At 54.0% G+C, this 18,071-nt stretch overlaps 1 protein-coding gene across 2 annotated transcripts in view; it reads left to right on the forward strand.

The window, feature by feature from the left end:
* Positions 1-15,965, forward strand: part of CLUH (clustered mitochondria homolog) — a 22,841-nt gene extending 6,876 nt beyond the window's left edge. Inside the window, exons 2-26 of one of the 2 annotated variants that reach the window (XM_012810944.2) lie at positions 2,076-2,278; positions 2,994-3,165; positions 4,559-4,702; positions 4,886-5,010; positions 5,107-5,261; positions 5,375-5,500; positions 5,820-5,967; positions 6,174-6,266; positions 7,437-8,131; positions 8,826-9,049; positions 9,198-9,302; positions 9,499-9,599; positions 10,209-10,361; positions 10,448-10,510; positions 10,619-10,863; positions 11,101-11,185; positions 11,340-11,493; positions 11,579-11,718; positions 12,478-12,558; positions 12,647-12,772; positions 12,858-12,979; positions 13,192-13,285; positions 13,374-13,508; positions 13,581-13,654; positions 14,509-15,965. In XM_012810944.2, the coding sequence (XP_012666398.1) occupies positions 2,076-2,278; positions 2,994-3,165; positions 4,559-4,702; positions 4,886-5,010; positions 5,107-5,261; positions 5,375-5,500; positions 5,820-5,967; positions 6,174-6,266; positions 7,437-8,131; positions 8,826-9,049; positions 9,198-9,302; positions 9,499-9,599; positions 10,209-10,361; positions 10,448-10,510; positions 10,619-10,863; positions 11,101-11,185; positions 11,340-11,493; positions 11,579-11,718; positions 12,478-12,558; positions 12,647-12,772; positions 12,858-12,979; positions 13,192-13,285; positions 13,374-13,508; positions 13,581-13,654; positions 14,509-14,695 (3,950 nt within the window). In that variant the 3' untranslated portion in view covers positions 14,696-15,965. The remainder of the gene's footprint in view (positions 1-2,075; positions 2,279-2,993; positions 3,166-4,558; positions 4,703-4,885; positions 5,011-5,106; positions 5,262-5,374; positions 5,501-5,819; positions 5,968-6,173; positions 6,267-7,436; positions 8,132-8,825; positions 9,050-9,197; positions 9,303-9,498; positions 9,600-10,208; positions 10,362-10,447; positions 10,511-10,618; positions 10,864-11,100; positions 11,186-11,339; positions 11,494-11,578; positions 11,719-12,477; positions 12,559-12,646; positions 12,773-12,857; positions 12,980-13,191; positions 13,286-13,373; positions 13,509-13,580; positions 13,655-14,508) is intronic. The other variant, XM_003799074.3, reaches the window with a different exon arrangement.
* Positions 15,966-18,071: the final 2,106 nt, after the last annotated feature.

Here is an 18,071-nt window from a genome sequence, read left to right on the forward strand (position 1 = left end):
TTTTTTTTTTTTTTTTTTTTTGAGATAGGATCTCAATCTTTTGCATAGGCTGGAGTGCCATGGTCTCATGCTAACTCAACCACAACCTCAAACTCCTGAGCTCAAGTGATCCTCCTGGCCCAGCCTCCCAGGTAGCTGGGACTATAGGCATATGCTACCATGCTTAGCTAATTTTTGTATTTTTTGTAGAGATGAGGTCTCACTATGCTGTTCAGGCTGGTCTGGCGTGCCTTTCTGCACTGCGCTGATCCCTTGCCTGAGGTCCCTGGTCCACGTTTCTAGTGGGTCTAGATAGGGACCACACGGTTCTGGGGAAATGCACCCTACCCTACTCCTGACAGCTAGGTAGGGAAGGGGAGGAGGCTGAATGGAATAGGCAGAGCTGGGTGAGGTGTCCTCTCTGGAAAGGGACCCAAACCCTTCTCAGTGACAGGGCTGTTGAGGGCTGCCAAGCCAAGCCAGGCAGTCTGGCTCATGGGCAGGCCCTGGGGCCAAGGTCCCCTTTTGCCAAATGGGTGTGCAGGAAAGTCTGTGTTATGCTGGAGGATTCTGAGAGGAGTCTTCAACTCCCCAGGGCAGGGACAGATCTCCTTTTGCTCTTCCCTAGGTAGAAGGGGAAGGTTCATTACCTGCCCCACCACCACCACCCCCCCCCAGCATGTGAGTTGGGTGCTGTCCACAAATATTGGACTTAGCTAGAGGTTTACAGAAATTCATTTGTTAATGTAATGCCTTTTTGTTGAGCCTGGGCAAGACAGAAGGTGGCAGATAGAGCCGCTGGTATGGACAGCCAGCCCCCATGCAACAGAACACCTGCTCTGGGAGGTGGGGCCATGTCTGTGGGAATGACGGGGGAGGGTGGTTCTGCCATCAGGGTATATTTCACCTAGGCCTTGAAGGGTGAATTGGGTATCCGGGCAGCATAAACCAAAGCGTAGAAGTGGAAGAGAGGATGTGGAACTGTTCTTAGGCTTCCAGTAGTTTGATGTGGCCAGACCTCAGCAGGCAGGAGCTGAGGTTGACTTTAGGTTGGTGCCTGATTCCTAAGAAGCTTGATCTTGTGAACAGTGGGCTTATGAGAAGGGTTCCAAGTAGCACTCTTGAAATAGAGGAAAGGCCTGCACCAGGGCTGTGGCTGCAGAGGCCAGGTCCCCTGGGTCAGTAGGGGATTTTGGTTGGTGACTAGAGAGTGACTAGAGAGGCCTTCACAGATAAATTCCATCCCTGAAAGATGGGTCATTAGCGCTGCCTAAAGGACAGCCACACTGATGCCTGGTAAGTGGCTATCACCTTGGTCTGAGAAGCTTACTGCAGGCCAGGATTGGCTACAGGAGCTCCAAGGCAGGAGGATATTATTGGCAGCCCTGGGAGAAGGGGAGGTGAAAATTAGGGGAGGTAGGCTGCTCAGGGCGAACAGAAGAGGATGTATCTGGAGAGCAGGGGGCAAGGTGTCCCTTTGGTCAGGGCAGAGACGAAGTAAGTCAGCAGGGAAATTGAGTGCTGCTAAGAAGCCAGATAATAGTCTTGGTACCTGTAGCTCAAGTGGCTAAGGCGCCAGCCACATAACCAGAACTGGTGGGTTCAAATCCAACCTGGGGCTGCCAGACAACTACAACCAAAAAATAGCTGGGTGTTGTGGTGGGCGCCTATAGTCCCAACTACTTGGGAGGCTGAGGCAAGAGAATTGCTTAAGCCCATGAGTTGGAGGTTGCTGTGATGCCATAGTACTCCACCCAGAGTGACAGCTTGAGGCTCTGTCTCAAAAAAAAAAAAAGAAGCCAGATAATGTTAGGGTTGGAGAAGACCCTTGGTCTTGGCCCTCAGCCATCCTGGGGAGAATGGTTTGGGCAGTGTACCCAGGTAGATTCTAGACTGGTGGGCTGAGGGGCAGCAGGGGAGAAGGGAGGGAATAGGATGAGAAGACAGTGTTCTTGAAGGTGCCAAGGGCAAGGTAGAACTGCGGTGTCTGGGTTAGGGCCAGGGCTTAGGAAGACCACAGCCACCATTCAGCTGGGCACATACCCACCTGACCCTCTGGGTGCACCTGACTCAGCTCTGTTTTTTTCACTCCCCAGAGCCACCGTCAGTCATGCTCTTGAATGGGGATTGCCCCGAGAGCCTGAAGAAAGAGGAGCGGGTGGCTGAGCCACCTAGGGAAAATGGGCTGGATGAGGCCGAGCCAGGGGACGAGACCACTGGACAGGAAGTCATTGTCATTCAGGACACCGGCTTTTCGGTGAAGATTGTGGCTCCTGGAATTGAACCCTTCTCCCTGCAGGTATGGTGGTGAAAGGAGTTCTAGGGACCAGAGCCCGAGCCTAGAGCATGAGAGTAGAAAGCCAAGCTTTGCCCCTGTGTGTCCTGGCCCCACATAGGCAGGAAAGCCAGGGTCCTGTGCCTCTCCCAAGGTCACTCAGCTAGTGTGGCAGACATGGGAATCAAGTCCAGGTTCAGGTCATTGCCCATGGCTAAAGGACAGCTAGCAGCTGGGACTGCCAGCTGTGTTTGAGGAAAGGAATATTCATGGCTGGGCAGTGTTGGGGTCCTGGCACCCCCAGCCTCTTACCCTGCGATTTTACCACCCATTGGAAGGGTAGTCTACACAGATGGAGCCAAACTAGAGGCATTGCAAACTGGTAACTCAACTGGGGGACAAGGCAAGGCCCCAGAGCACCCCTTCTGGAAAGCAAAAGACATTTGCCTTTTAGGGAAAGGCTGCCATTTTCTCCCCCAGTATTTCCTTCTGCTGAGTCTCAGCTCAGGGATTGCTCTTGGTCTCCAGGAATAATCAGTGGGGCTAGACTCTGTCCTGCACACACATGCAGGAGCAGGTGGGCATGGTGTTTAAACAGGGCCTGGAATTTAAAAGCTAAAAGGTGGGAAACTGACTACTTTAAGTACTTACTCTTGATGCTTTGGACTGGGTACAAGGGGATATGTCTTCTTTCCCCACTATGTGGCCTCTTACCAGAGTAGTTGGGCTTTCTTGACAGGTATCCCCCCAGGAGATGGTGCAAGAGATCCACCAGGTACTCATGGACCGTGAAGATACCTGTCACCGTACCTGCTTCTCGCTACACCTGGATGGCAACATGCTAGATCACTTCTCAGAGCTGCGCAGCGTTGAGGGGCTGCAGGAGGGCTCAGTGCTCCGTGTGGTGGAAGGTTGGTTCAGAAGTTGGGCGGCTTGCCCAGGGGAGAGTCCCAGGAACAGGCAGCACTGCACTACCCTTGTTGGGATCTCTGTGTCACAAACAAGCATGTGGAGGTGGGATTGGAGCAGAGAGCTACTTCTTAGGCCATCACATTTGTGGCCTCCAATTTCGTGTCCCATAGGTTAAAGGACAGACTTGCAATACTACAAAAATCAGGCAGTACCAGGCCAGGGTCTGAAATCAGCTCAGTTAAATTCTATAAAGATAGATGGTAAGTCTTAGAAGGAAACTAAAAACTGGGTACACTGGCTCACAACTGTAATCTCAGTGTTTTGGGAGGCTAAAGCAGGAGGATTGCTTAAGACCAGAAGTTTGAGTCCAGCCTTGGCAACATAGTGTGACCATATCTCTCTACAAAAAGGGAAGAAAAAAAATGAGCATGGTGGTGCATGCCTGTAGTCCCAGCTACTCTGGAAGCTGAGGCAAGAGGATGGCTTGAAATCCAGGTGTCTTAAGGTTGCAGTGAGCTATGATGACACCATTGCGCGTTAGTCCAGGCGACAGCCCCATCTCAAAAAAACCCAAAAGATTCATAATCCTTGAGTGGAGAAGTTAGGCCTGAAGTCAGAGCTGTCAACTGGTGTGGTTGTAAAACAAAAGTGACTATCGACTACAGTTCCCTGGGGAGGAGCCACCCAAGTTGCCAGGGCCTATCTGCTTATTAAGAGCAAATGTAGAAAAGGTCTGTAGCTCAGTGGTGTCCTCAGTTGATCACAGAACCTCTTTCTTCCTCTAAAAAAACTGCCATTAGGGCGGCACCTGTGTCTCAAAGGGAGTAGGGCACCGGCCCCATATACCAGAGGTGGTGGGTTCAAACCCAGCCCCAGCCAAAAACTGTAAAAAACCCCCCAAAAAACTGCCATTAAAGTCCCAGAAAACACACACGGGGTGGGGGTGGGGGAGGATGGGAGGGGAGTAGTGTTGAAATTGAAGGTCCTGGAAAGTCCTCAGGGCGCTACTAAATGAGGACTGCCCCTGGAGAACAAGGCTGAGGCCGAGAGGCCCAGCAGCTCAGAAGGCCCTGCCCCCTAAGGCATTAGTGCATGGAAAGCAGGCAACCTGTGGGCTCCCCAAGGTTTGTGTGTGTTTCAAGAGGCCTTTGGCAGAAGCTTGTATATGAATAAACATACCTATTCACCAGTAGGCAGCAAGTGGGGTGTGTGTTATGTTTTGAAACCAGAACTCTAGCTTTTATATTCATAATGGAATTTGAAAATGGAAGCCTAAGGTTGAAAATGGAAATCACCCATGGTAGCAGCCGTGCAGACTTTTTTCTATGCTGAGTAGGTTGTTCCAGGGCAAAGAGCCCTGTGACACCCTGCCCGCCCCTCCTTTCCTGACAGAGCCATACACGGTGCGTGAGGCCCGCATCCATGTGCGCCACGTCCGGGATCTGCTCAAGAGTCTGGACCCATCTGATGCCTTCAACGGAGTTGACTGCAACTCCTTGTCCTTCCTGAGTGTCTTCACTGACGGCGACCTGGGAGGTGCAAGAAGCATTAGGAACAGGGGTTGGGCAGAGAGCAAGGTGGCCAGAGGCTGAGGGGCTAGGGACCAGACCTTCCTCCTGGAGGGGCCTGGGCCTGAGGTGTCCAGACTAGGATATATCGAGGCTGGGAAATGGCTGGCCATGTTGGCCCTGTGCTGACCGCCAGCCTCGGGTCCCTCAGACAGTGGGAAGCGGAAGAAGGTCTTGGAGATGGACCCCATTGACTGCACACCACCTGAATACATCTTGCCAGGGAGCCGGGAACGGCCACTGTGTCCCCTGCAGCCTCAGAACCGTGACTGGAAGGTAGGCCTCCCTGGGGGAGTGAGGAAGAAGGTCTTTGGTGGGTGGAGGGCTCCACACCAGAAGGCCTGGCCCACTCATGCCTGGCCATCCCTGCAGCCCCTGCAGTGCCTGAAAGTATTAACCATGAGTGGCTGGAACCCGCCCCCTGGGAACCGCAAGATGCACGGAGACCTCATGTACCTGTTTGTGATCACAGCTGAGGACCGGCAAGTCAGCATCACGGCATCCACGCGGGGCTTTTACCTAAACCAGTGAGTCCCTGCCTGCCTGCCTGCCTGCCTTGGGCCTCTGGTTTGCTTTGCTGTTCCAAGTCTATGGGCAGATACCTGGGGCACCCCTCTGAGTGGCCACCCTCCCCTTGCAGGTCCACAGCCTATCACTTCAACCCTAAACCCGCCAGTCCCCGCTTCCTCAGCCATTCCTTAGTGGAGCTGCTCAACCAGATCAGCCCGACCTTCAAAAAAAACTTTGCTGTGCTGCAGAAGAAAAGGTAGTGCCTTTGCCCCCATGGCCCCACCTTATCTCACGTCTGGGGGTGTATGGGATGAACTGGCCAGCCCGAACTCCATTGCTTCTGGCCGAAGAAACTGCCCCAGCCTGCAGTGCCCAGGTCCCCCTGTAGGGAGCTGTCAGCCAGTCATAGAGACACCCACCCAGGAGGGGCCCATTTACTTCCAACTGACTCTTCAGGGCAACATCTCAGGGCAGGCAGATGGCAGAGCAGGTGGAGGCCTCAGAGAAGACGGGGCCTGTGGCATGGCTATGTACTTGGTGGGCCACCCCATCTCTTCCTCTCCTTCCTGCCACAGGGTCCAGCGCCACCCATTTGAGAGGATCGCCACCCCGTTCCAGGTATACAGCTGGACGGCCCCGCAGGCGGAGCATGCCATGGACTGTGTGCGCGCAGAGGATGCCTATACCTCGAGGCTGGGCTATGAGGAGCACATTCCTGGACAGGTGCCTGCAGCCTGGCCCTGTCCTCACTGGGCACCCCTCCCTCTTGGGTGCCGAGCTGGTTCTCTTCACTTCCAAGGAGGCTCCATGCCTATCTGTTTATTTGGGAGTCTGAAGGGCTACCCATGGGAAGGTGGAAGAAGTGAGTTACCAGAGCAGATCTTGGGGTACCACGTGAGCCCTCATCTCCCTCCCTCATCCCTCTGCAGACCCGGGACTGGAACGAGGAGCTGCAGACGACAAGAGAATTACCTCGAAAGAACCTGCCCGAGCGGCTGCTTCGAGAAAGAGCCATATTCAAGGTGCCTGAAGCTCCTGCCTTTCTTCTGGCCTCTTTGAGACTTTGAGTCTGTGGGTGAGAGGGCTGTATTTCCATCTGGGCTGGGTGTCAAGGGCCACCCAACTTTCCTCTGCCGATTGCCATGGGGCCCTGGCCTGGGCACACATTCTGACTCTTACGGGGTTGAAGCTCATTTTCATGGTACTTTCAGCTTGCTAGGGTTTGAACATTATCAGTCTCATTACTAAGAGAGAAAAAATGAGTAAAAAATAGTTGCTTTAAAAAAAAAAAAGCAGGCAGCACCTGTGGGCTCAGTAAGTAGGGCGCTGGCCCCATATACTGAGGGTGGTGGGTTCAAACCAAGCCCCCGCCAAACTGCAACAAAAAATAGCCGGATGTTGTGGTGGGCGCCAGTAGTCCCAGCTACTCAGGAGGCTGAGGCAAGAGAATCACGTAAGCCCAAGAGCTGGAGGTTGCTGTGAGCTGTGACACCAGGACACTCTAACAAGGGCAACAAAGTGAGACCCTATCTCTAAAAAAAGGAAAAAAAATAAAAACCAACCTCCCATGATCTTACTTGCTAGAGGTGATAATGTAAAAGCAAGAGCTGGCCTCTTGGTTACTAACTTTGCTGGAGCAATGTCAGGTGCTTTATAGGCATTACTTCTTAAAATCTTTAGACACCTTATAAAGGTCAATACTGGAAAGGAAATCTGCTGTTTCATTTATTTACTGTGTGCGCACAGAGGAAGTCTGTAAGAAAACTAGGTCTGAGGGCGGCACCTGTGGCTCAAGGAGTAGGGCTCTGGCCCAATATACCAGAGGTGGTGGGTTCAAACCCGGCCCCAGCCAAAAACTGCAAAAAAAAAAAAAGAAAAGAAAACTGGGTCTGAGAGGTTACCTGTCCAAGTTCACTTGGCGCATAACTAACGGATCTCAAACCCGCTTCATCCCTTCTACTTTGTTAATCACCTCTGCTGTCTCCCTGAATATAAGTCTATACTTTTTTTCCAAAAATATCTTTCTTTAACAAAAAAAGGAAAAAGTGGTTTTTTTGCCCTTTCCAAGGACACTGAGGCTGGGGAGTGTCCTTGGGCTTTCAAGGCAGGCCTAGTTGCCTCCATCACCCAGGTGATGCAACTTGAGTCTTGAGGGCTGGCCCTCTCACCCTGTGGACTTCCGCCCTTCCCAGGTGCACAGTGACTTTACAGCAGCAGCCACTCGGGGTGCCATGGCTGTCATTGATGGCAACGTGATGGCCATCAACCCCAGTGAAGAGACCAAGATGCAGATGTTCATTTGGAACAACATCTTCTTCAGCCTGGGCTTTGATGTCCGTGACCACTACAAGGACTTTGGCGGCGATGTGGCCGCCTACGTAGCACCCACTAATGACCTGAATGGTGTGCGCACATACAACGCAGTGGACGTGGAGGGGCTGTATACTCTGGGCACAGTGGTGGTGGATTACCGCGGCTACAGGGTCACGGCCCAGTCCATCATCCCCGGCATCCTAGAGCGGGACCAGGAGCAGAGTGTTATCTACGGCTCCATCGACTTTGGCAAGACAGTGGTATCGCACCCACGGTACCTGGAGCTGCTGGAGCGCACCAGCCGGCCCCTCAAGATCCTGCGGCACCGGGTGCTCAATGACCGTGATGAGGAGATAGAGCTCTGCTCCTCTGTCGAGTGCAAGGGCATCATCGGCAACGACGGGCGCCACTACATCCTTGACCTGCTGCGCACCTTCCCCCCTGACCTCAACTTCCTGCCCGTGCCTGGCGAGGAGCTTCCTGAGGAGTGCTCCCGCGCCGGCTTCCCCCGCACCCACCGACACAAGCTCTGCTGTCTGCGCCAGGAGCTGGTGGATGCCTTTGTGGAGCACAGGTGAGGAGTAGTAGCCCTGCGAGGCCAGGCCCACCACTCCCTGCCAGGGGGTTGGGTACCCTGGGTTGTTCTGGGGTAGATCCTTGAAGGGAGAAGTTCTGGAAAGGGAAGAAGGGTAGCTGGGGCCACACTTGCTAGACCCCCTTCACTCCCCCACCCAGTTTGGCACAGACTTCTCAGTGTAGAGGTGCCAAAGCAGGGACTGGGCTGACGTACTGCTGCTCTCAAAAGAAGTGTCTGGAAATTGGAAATCTGCTGGTGTCATTGTAAATGTCACATGAGGGCACAGCAAAGGGACCACAGGTGCTTAGCAGTCACCCACATCAAACTTTTATGCAATGAATAACTCTGAACATGCCAGTGGTACCCCATCTTTGTCAGGAGCCCTGTCCTGGCTGGGGAGCCATTCCTCCTGACCCCTACATCCTAGCTGTCTTCTTCATATCCAAGGAGATCTTGGTTTTTGCTATAACCTGCTGCTCTCTGGCATGTGTGTGCATGTGTTGACACTCGCACTTGGGGCAGGAAATGTCCCCATGCCTGTGGCTTGTCCACCACCAACATTCCCCAATTCCCACAGGCCAAGAACCTGGGACCAAGCGCTGGGCCTTGCAGCCAGCAGGAAGCTGCTGACAGCAGAACTTTTAGACAGCCCGTTCCCATGTCCTCCTCTATCCCATCTGTCTTGCCCTAGGTACCTCCTCTTCATGAAGCTGGCTGCCCTACAGCTAATGCAGCAGAAAGCCAGCAAGCTGGAGAACCCCACCTCCCTGGAAAACGGCAGTTCTCCTTCCTCAGAGTCCACGGCTGAAGACCCCCCGGGCCCTGAGGCGGAAAGGGAGGAGGATGGCAGCAATGCTAATGGCCTAGCCAGGGTGAAGGAGCTGGCAGAGACCATTGCTGCAGATGACAGCACAGGTGAGGCTGCGGTGGATGCTGGGGGAGCTGGCTCAGCCTGCCTGGCAGCTGTCTTTGCCCCTTTTCTCAAGGAGCTGGGGTGAGGCTCAGGGCAGCCCAACCCCTGATAGTGGAGTGGGTCCACCTTCCATCAACTGTGTCTCCACAGCAGATCCTCGGAGTCGGGAGGTAATTCGCAACGCGTGCAAGGCAGTCGGCTCCATCAGCAGCACAGCCTTTGACATTCGCTTCAACCCTGACATCTTCTCTCCAGGCAAGTGCTGGGGGCTGGTCAGCGCAGAAGCTCTGCAGGGTTGGGCAGAGCCTCTTGGGGTTTTTTGGGCTCTTAATGGGTCTGTGAGCCCATTTGAGTGTTGCTCCTGCCAGCCCTGGTGGCAGCTGCTTTGTGTGTCTTGCCTGCCTTGCCTTCCTTCCACCTGGCTCAAGCCTTTCTTCTCTCTCTTCTCCAGGGGTTCGTTTCCCTGAGTCTTGCCAGGATGAAGTTCGGGACCAGAAGCAGCTGCTGAAGGATGCAGCGGCCTTCCTGCTCTCCTGCCAGATCCCTGGCTTGGTGAGAGCACAGCCCCAAGGGCAGTCAGGGGACTCCTCTCCCTCCCACTCCAAGCTTGTGGGTGTTTCACAGGAGTGGCTTCCCTGGCTCTTCCCAACCTGGGAGTCAGGCAAGGCAGATGGCCATCACATTTCACAGATAGGGAGCCTGCCCCATCTGTGGCTCCTCAGGAGCGGGCTCTGCCCTGCTGAGCCCCCCATGTTGGGCTGGCAGCTGGCTAGGAGAGCTGGGAGTGAGCTCCTATGCTCAAGTGGCACTCTCATCTCAGGCTGCTGAGCCTCAAGCCCTCTGGACAAGTGGGGATAGAGTAGTGGCCCCTAAATGGTCACCCTGCTCTCTTCCACTGGTCAGAGAGGAGCTCATGCCACCCATTGGGCTTTCTCAATCTTTGCCTGGCAGGCTGCTGGCCCTGCGTATGAGCAGGGTTGCTCTCCCTGTGCCCATGCTGGAGTGCAGGGCAAGTTTTCAGGTCCCTGCTGCTGCTTTGTCTGCTCCCCTCTTTCCAGGGAGCTGGGGTCTGAGTCCTGTCCTCCCTTCAGGGCCCCAGGACAGTGTGTGCTCCCCGGGGAAGACCCAAGTGGGGGAGGGCCTGACGTGTCGCACCCACAGGTGAAGGACTGCACAGAGCATGTGGTGCTGCCCATGGATGGGGCCACGCTGGCCGAGGTGATGCGCCAGCGCGGCATCAACATGCGCTACCTGGGTAAGGTGCTGGACTTGGTGCTCCGGAGCCCAGCCCGCGACCAGCTGGACCACGTCTATGTGAGTGCCCCAGGTGGGCCATGAGACTGGTAGGGCCAGGGTGGAGGCCTGGGGCCTGACCATGGTTCCCTTTTCAACCTTTTCAGAAAATTGGCATTGGAGAACTCATCACACGCTCTGCCAAGCACATCTTTAAGACATACTTACAGGTGCCTCCCCAAGTGGCAAGGGCCTCCCTAGGTGACGTCGGGCATTGGGGAAGAGCTCCAGGTTGGGGCGGAGGGCCCTTGTGACTTTGACCAGAACCTTCCTCACAGGGCGTTGAGCTCTCAGGGCTCTCAGCTGCCATCAGCCACTTCCTAAACTGCTTCCTGAGCTCCTACCCCAACCCTGTGGCCCACCTGCCTGCTGATGAGCTGGTCTCCAAGAAGAGGAACAAGAGGAGGAAAAACCGGCCTCCAGGGGCTGCAGATAACACGGCCTGGGCTGTCATGACCCCCCAGGAGCTTTGGAAGAACATCTGCCAGGAAGCCAAGAACTACTTTGACTTCAGCCTTGAGTGGTGTGTGTAGGCAGTGTGGCTGGGGCAGGGATCTGTGGGCTTGGATGGCATCGGGGCCTGTAGTCCCATGGCAGTGGGGTCAGAAGAGAAGTGAGTGATTGTGAAGGGTACTCACTTTGGGAAGTGGGACTGGAGGGCAGGAATGGGAGGCCTCTGGGACAAAGCAGCTATCAGGGCCAGGTGGGGCTGGGCAGGGCTGGGCAGTTCAGGGCTGCTCAGGCCCACCTGCTTCCCCAGCGAGAGCGTGGACCAGGCTGTGGAGAACTATGGCCTACAGAAGATAACGCTCCTGCGTGAGATCTCACTGAAAACCGGCATCCAGGTGGGCATGACTCACGGCATCCTTGCAGTGCCCCAGAGGGCAGGGGAAGGTGGCTTTTCTCAAGGTGGCCATCTCTATACATGGTGGGGGGTCAGGCAGTGCTGGCCAGATGAGCCCAGGGCTGAAGCTGATGTGGGTGTTGGACTCACCCCAGATCCTGCTGAAGGAGTACAGCTTTGACAGCCGCCATAAGCCAGCGTTCACTGAGGAGGATGTGCTCAACATCTTCCCCGTGGTCAAGCACGTCAACCCGAAGGCCTCGGACGCCTTCCATTTCTTCCAGAGCGGACAGGCCAAAGTCCAGCAGGGTGAGTGGCCAGGTGAGGCTGGGTGGAAGTGGGGGCTTCCTATGTCCCTGGCCTTGACCTTGCCACCCTTGGGGGTTCTCTGCAGGCTTCCTGAAGGAGGGCTGTGAGCTCATCAATGAGGCCCTGAACCTGTTTAATAACGTGTACGGAGCCATGCACGTGGAGATCTGTGCCTGCTTGCGCCTCCTGGCCCGTCTCCACTACATTATGGGCGACTATGCCGAGGTGGGCCTTGAGCACCTAGGCTGTACCAGCGCAGGCCTTGGGGCCTCCCTGGTGTTGGGGATGGCAAGTGAGGGCTCTGGGGCTGTGTGTCACCACCTATGGTAGCAGGAAGTGGGAGTTCATGCCTGCAAGACTCCAGCCCTGTCCAAGGGGTTAGGAGGTTGCTCACTTCACCTCAGGGATCCATGTGGAGGAGCTGGTGGGACGCAAGGAGGCCTCGGGGTTGCCCTCTCTGTCTGGGCTTCCCCCAGCCCTACCATCTACAGCCATGTCTTTGGGAGAGCTTGGGAGCCTCCTGTGCTCTCCAGCTAGGAGGATGTGGTGGGGTGCTGGCAGGGCTCCCCTCACAGGGTGTTGGCAAGGGCACATTCCAGAGCATAGTACTGAGTGCCTAGCAAGCACCCCATGGAAGTCACAGTAATCTGTAACCACGTGTGGCCCTGTGGCGGTCAGACTGCCTCACCTGGGTCTTGGGGAGGCTGTTTCAGGGATCAGCAAGCTTCAGGCTCCCTTAGTCAAAGAGATTGTTTTTTCTTTTGTTTGTGTATTTTTTAAGTTAATATTTTAGTTTTAGATTTGTATAGATTTTCTTAGGGGGAAGAGGGCTTAGAATAGCAGTTTTAGAAGGACTCAGTGGGCTTGCACTGCCACAGCCTGACACTTCACGAGCTGCACAGTGGGGACAGCTTGCTCTCCAGGGCCGGCGATTCTAGGGTGCAGCAGGGTCCACCCTGGGATCAACACCCCTCCTCTCCTCAGGCCCTGAGTAACCAGCAGAAGGCAGTGCTGATGAGCGAGCGAGTGATGGGCATTGAGCACCCCAATACCATCCAAGAATATGTGAGTGCCATGTGGGAGGTTGCTTGGTTCCCTTGGTGCCCTGACCTTTGTGCTCAACCCTGACCTATCACTCCCCACCTGCCCGCAGATGCACCTGGCCCTATATTGCTTTGCCAGCAGCCAGCTGTCCACGGCCCTGAGCTTGCTGTACCGTGCCCGCTACCTCATGCTGCTGGTGTTTGGGGAAGACCACCCAGAGATGGCACTTCTGGACGTGAGTGCTGGGGAGGGGGGTGGCAGGGACTAGCCTGTGTCCCAGGGGATTGGGAGCTGACTAGGGCCCCCCAACTGCCCCCCAGAACAACATCGGGCTGGTGCTGCACGGAGTGATGGAGTACGACCTGTCGCTGCGCTTCCTGGAGAACGCGCTGGCCGTCAGCACCAAGTACCACGGGCCCAAGGCCCTCAAGGTGGCCCTCAGGTGAGGGAGGTAGGGGAGGGACCCAGTGCTCTGTCTTCATCAGATTTTCTCTTGAGAAAATTTCTCTCAACTTCTTTTTCTGAGCCCCAAACTTGCTGTTCCCTTCCAGTCAGTTCCAGGGAGGGATCTAGGGGAGACTCCAGCAACCCCAATCAGGTCCCTACTGCCCAGCCCACTCCTGTCCCTCCCTCACCCTGTGTGCCTCCTGGCAGCCACCACCTTGTTGCCCGGGTCTACGAAAGCAAAGCTGAGTTCCGGTCGGCGTTGCAACATGAGAAGGAGGGCTACACCATCTATAAGACCCAGGTGGGCTATAGCAGGGCCTGGGGGCCGGAGCTGGGCCTGGGGGCCGAGGGTAGCCTGATCCCTTCCTGCCTCCACCCTGTCACCGTAGCTGGGCGAGGACCACGAGAAGACCAAGGAGAGCTCTGAGTACCTCAAGTGCCTGACCCAGCAGGCTGTGGCCCTGCAGCGCACCATGAATGAGATCTACCGCAATGGCTCCAGTGCCAACATCCCACCCCTCAAAGTATGTTCTTGGGTGGGGTGGGGGAGCTGGGAGGTGAGTGAGCCTCACTCATTGTTGGTCCCCTGCCCTCAGTTCACAGCCCCCAGCATGGCCAGTGTCCTGGAGCAGCTCAATGTCATCAATGGCATCCTCTTCATTCCTCTCAGGTAAGGCCCCTCCTCCAGGCACCCACCCTGCTTGAAATTGGCCTCTAGCATCTTTTCTAAAATGCATAATACACTAATACATTGGCATGGTTCAAAATTAAACATGTAGCCAGTAGTGAGAAGTTCCCAGTGAATCCTTCCAGAAATACTCTGCATAACTCACCCAGTATATAGCTGTGATCTTTTTTCGCCTGTTTTTCTAAGTGCTAGAATTACAGGCATGAGCCATAGCCCCCAGCCTCATAAGATTTTTTTTTTTTGAGACAGGGTCTCACTTTGAAAGATTTTTTTTTTTTAACTTGACAATGTATATAGTAGAACCTCTGTAAGGTGACCACTGAAGGGACTATAACAAACTGGTCGGTGACAGAGGTGGTCAATATAAGGAACTAGGGCCATACTACTGATACATGCATGTGGTGCATGTCTGGTCTATGAAAATTAGGTCAACTTACAGAGGTGGTCAGCTATGGAGGGTCTGCTGTACCTTGGTGGTCTTTCATATCAGTACCTAGAAAGTGGCTCCATTCTCTCTCTGACTGCCCACTGTCTAGCATGGGGGTGTGCCTTTGAGCAGGCCCTGAGGACTCTCAGAGGACTCTGTAAGCAGCTGCTGTTGGGACCCCTCCCTCCCATGTAGGAGACAGTTCGGTCAGCTCAGGGTGTAGCTTCCTGCTCCCCATGTCCATTTCCTACTTGGTAGAGGGGAAGCCTGTAAGGAATTGGGTGTGGGGGTAGGAGACAGGCCCTAGGCATTTAGGAGTCTTTCTGTATTCAAGTGGAAGTGTAACCAAAGCTGGTTGGGTGTTGGAGGGTCCAGTCTGATCTACCCTCACTCCTACGCTTCTACTTAGCCAAAAAGACCTGGAGAACCTGAAAGCCGAGGTGGCAAGGCGACACCAGCTCCAGGAGGCCAGCAAAAACAGGGATAAGGCTGAAGAGCCCATGGCCACAGAGTCCGAGCCAGCAGGGGCCCCAGAGGACATGGGCTGCCAGCCCCAGGCCGCCAAGGACACTTCTTCCCCAAGTTTGCAGGGATAGAAAAGAGAGATGGACAGTCAGTGGCCCCATCACCAGTGACCTAGACTCCAGGAGAAGGGGGGCATGCCTGCAGATGGGAAGAGGAAGCAGGTCCCTCTTCTTCCATGTTCCAACCCTACCCCTAGCCCCAGCATCTTCCTGGGACCCCAGCCTGGCCTGCCTGCCCCCCCAAATGATGTTTTTGCACTGGTTCATTGAATATATGATGCAGAGGCCTAATTGAAGACCTGTGAATGGAGTGTGTGAGCATCAGTTCCCAGTTGGGGGGCAGGTGCCCCAGCCCCCCATCCTCCAGCAGGTGTGTGCGAGTGTGTCCATGCCCATGAGTGTCTGAATCCGTCCTTCCTAACTTGTACATGGCCCTGCGTCGGTTCTGAGTGGACGAGGTGCAGCGGAGAGTTCTCAGGTCATTTGTATGTCTGACTTTAATGGCTGCTGCTTTTTCTGCCACTGCCCCCATGCCCAACCTGGCTGAAAGTCTGGGTTTTAAGGCAGACAAGATGGGGCTTTCCTGTGTCCCAGAATGAGAAGCCAGAGTTCTGTGGTAGGGCTGGAGGGCGGGTGCACTTTGATTTTGTGGCTGTAACTCTGAGGTGAAGGAGGGGTTGGCGGTGGCATTCCCTGGGCCCCTGTGCATCCGCCCTTGCCCATGTGCCCTTGGGCCCAGCAGCAGGCCCTACCACAGGCTCTGATAGGCTTCCCTCTGCCTGCACCCCAGGTGGGGATGCCTTGGGGGTTAGTCTGAATGTATCCTTCTCCCCATTTTAACCTAAGCTGCCTAACGCACAGTGGAGGTAGGGGACTTGAGAGGCTGGGGGTCCAGGGCTGAATCATGGATCCTGGGGGAAGTTACCGGATATAGGAGTGATCATCACCTCTTTGTGAAGCCCAGCTCTCTCCCTGGTCCTGACTCCACATGCACCTTCTATGGAGGTGGCAGGGAAGGGAGGGGATCCCTGGAGGCCCCCCTGCTACTCCCTCTCCTGCCTGCCTGTGCTGCTTCTCTGGCTTCTCTGCCTGCTGTCAGAGCTCCAGCAGGGGAGGAGATCCTACTTGTGAGCCTGAGGGAGGTGTGTCCCATGGGGACCCCTGCCTAGGGCTTTGCTGGGAGCTGCTTATGGGCATGGTCTGTCCAGACACCTTGTTTCAAAGGGAGTGGGCATGAGCTAGCAAGCGAAGCATCCCCATAGCTGATCAAGAACTTTTTCTTGTTTTTAAACCATCACGTCTTCATTTCACATTGGAATAAAGTGAGTTTTTGAAACCTGCTGCCCCAGCCTCACCTGTGTGTTCTGTAACCCAGTCTCATTTAATTGAGGGCTGTTGTCAGAAATGTTAGTGGGAGAGGAATATGTATAAATTAGGTCAAATTCAAGGTTATGCTTATAGTGTCGATGAAGTGGGAGGAAAGTGAGGGTGGAGTCGTAAGCACTCAGCTGGGATGTACCTGTTGCATAGCCAAATTTCTCCTATCACTGGTGACAGGAGAGAAAGGGCACAGTTGGGGAGGGGTGCTAGGCAGCTGGATCTGCTAGGTCACTGAACACTTAACTGGCAGGGCACGTTACTCCCCAGAAGGTGTCCAGTGCTGGAGGAATGGAGGGGGAGCTGAAACTTGCTAGATTCTCAGTGAGGGAAGGAAGGACAGCCACCAACCAGGCTAGGTGGACTTGAGCAGGGCCTGTGAAGTGAGGGGACCTCTCAAGAGAAGGGAGTTAATCTCATTACAGCTGGTGGCTGGCTGTTCTCCAGAGCAGTCAGGCCCTTGGCCTTTTGTAAAATTGAATGCCTTCTGGAACTTGAGGAAAGTCCTTTGTGTCTTGGAAATTCTGAAAAAGATCATTCCAATCCTAATAATCTGTTAGCCAACTGGAATAAATATCCATGACTTCATGGTTTTGACACCCAAGGACAGCAGTCAACCCCACCAGTAGCCTCCTTCCCAGCCTCACGGTGGCATGTTCTAACCAAGCTTTCCTCCAAATGGGGCCATATTTAAAGCTGAGAATGGATTGGATTTAATTACCTACCATTGTGCCTACTTGTCACCTGAGAGGACTGTTTTTCCTGGTTGATCCCTTAAACATGTTAATGCTCTCTTGTCAAGACACCTTTTGAGAACCCAAATGACAAGGGGCCCTTGGTGTGAAATTCACCTTTTCTTTTTTTCTTCTCTTAGGTGACAGGTTTCAATTTTTGTTGTTGCTTCGGGTTAATTTCAGGATACAAAGAATTAGGTTAAAATGTTTGCATTTCTTAGGTTGTGTCCCAGTCCTAAAGTGTGCCGTACACCTTAACATTATACCCATTAAGTGGGAGCAAACCCATCCCCACACACACCCCTGCTCCCTTGTTCCCAGGTTTCAATTCTTTTTTTTTTTTTTTTTGAGACAGAGTCTCATTTTGTCACTCCCGGTAGAGTGCTGTGACATCAGAGCTCACAGCAACTCAAACTCTTGGTCTCAAGTGATTCTCTTGCCTCAGGCTCCCAAGTAGCTGAAACTGCAGGCACCTGCAACACCTGGCTGTTTTTAGAGACAGCTCTTGCTCAGGCTGGTCTCAAACCCGTGAGCTCAGGCAATCCATCCATTTTGGCCTCCCAGAGTGCTAGGATTGGTTTTCAGTTTTTCTAAAAGAAGAGTAAACAGTGACACAAGGCATCCAGGTTTCATGTGAGAACTGGCATATGGCTAGGTTGTGGCCTCAGTGTGGACTAGAAGCTCAAGATGGAAAATGGAGTCTTGCTAAGTTATGGAGAGCCACACCTGCCTCTCTCCATCCTCTACTCTTAGATTTCACTTACCACTCTTTTCTTTGTGTGTCAGGATTTCTTTCTTTTTTTTCTTATATCATGTATTTTATTTTTATTTATTTATTTATTTGCAGCTTTGGGCCAGGGCCAGGTTTGAACCCACCACCTCTGGCATATGGGACCAGCGCTCTACTCCTTTGAGCTACAGGCACTGCCCCCTTTTTTTTTTAGACAGTCTCACTCTATCGCCCACGGCAGAGTGGTATGGCATCACGGCATCACAGGTCATAGCAACCTCCAGCTCTTGGGCTTAAGCGATTCTCTTGCCTCAGCTGGGACTACAGGCATCAGCCACATGCCCTGCTATTTTTTGTTGTAGTTTTGGCCGGGTTTGAACCCGCCACCCTTGGTATATGGGGCTGGTGCCCTACTCAGTGCTGCCCTGCCTGGCTGTTTCTTTGTTGCAGTTTGGCCAGGGCCGAGTTGGAACCCTCCACCCTAGGTATATGGGGCTGGTGCCCTACCCACTGAACCACAGTCGCCACCCAGTGTGTATGGATTTCTTTTCTTTTTTTTTTTTTTTTTTTTTTTATCGAGGGTGATATAATGAGACGCTGTCCCCCA

Source organism: Otolemur garnettii, unplaced genomic scaffold, assembly GCF_000181295.1.
Source record: "Otolemur garnettii isolate 467f Iridium unplaced genomic scaffold, OtoGar3 scaffold00145, whole genome shotgun sequence".
Taxonomy (NCBI): Eukaryota; Metazoa; Chordata; class Mammalia; order Primates; family Galagidae; genus Otolemur; species Otolemur garnettii.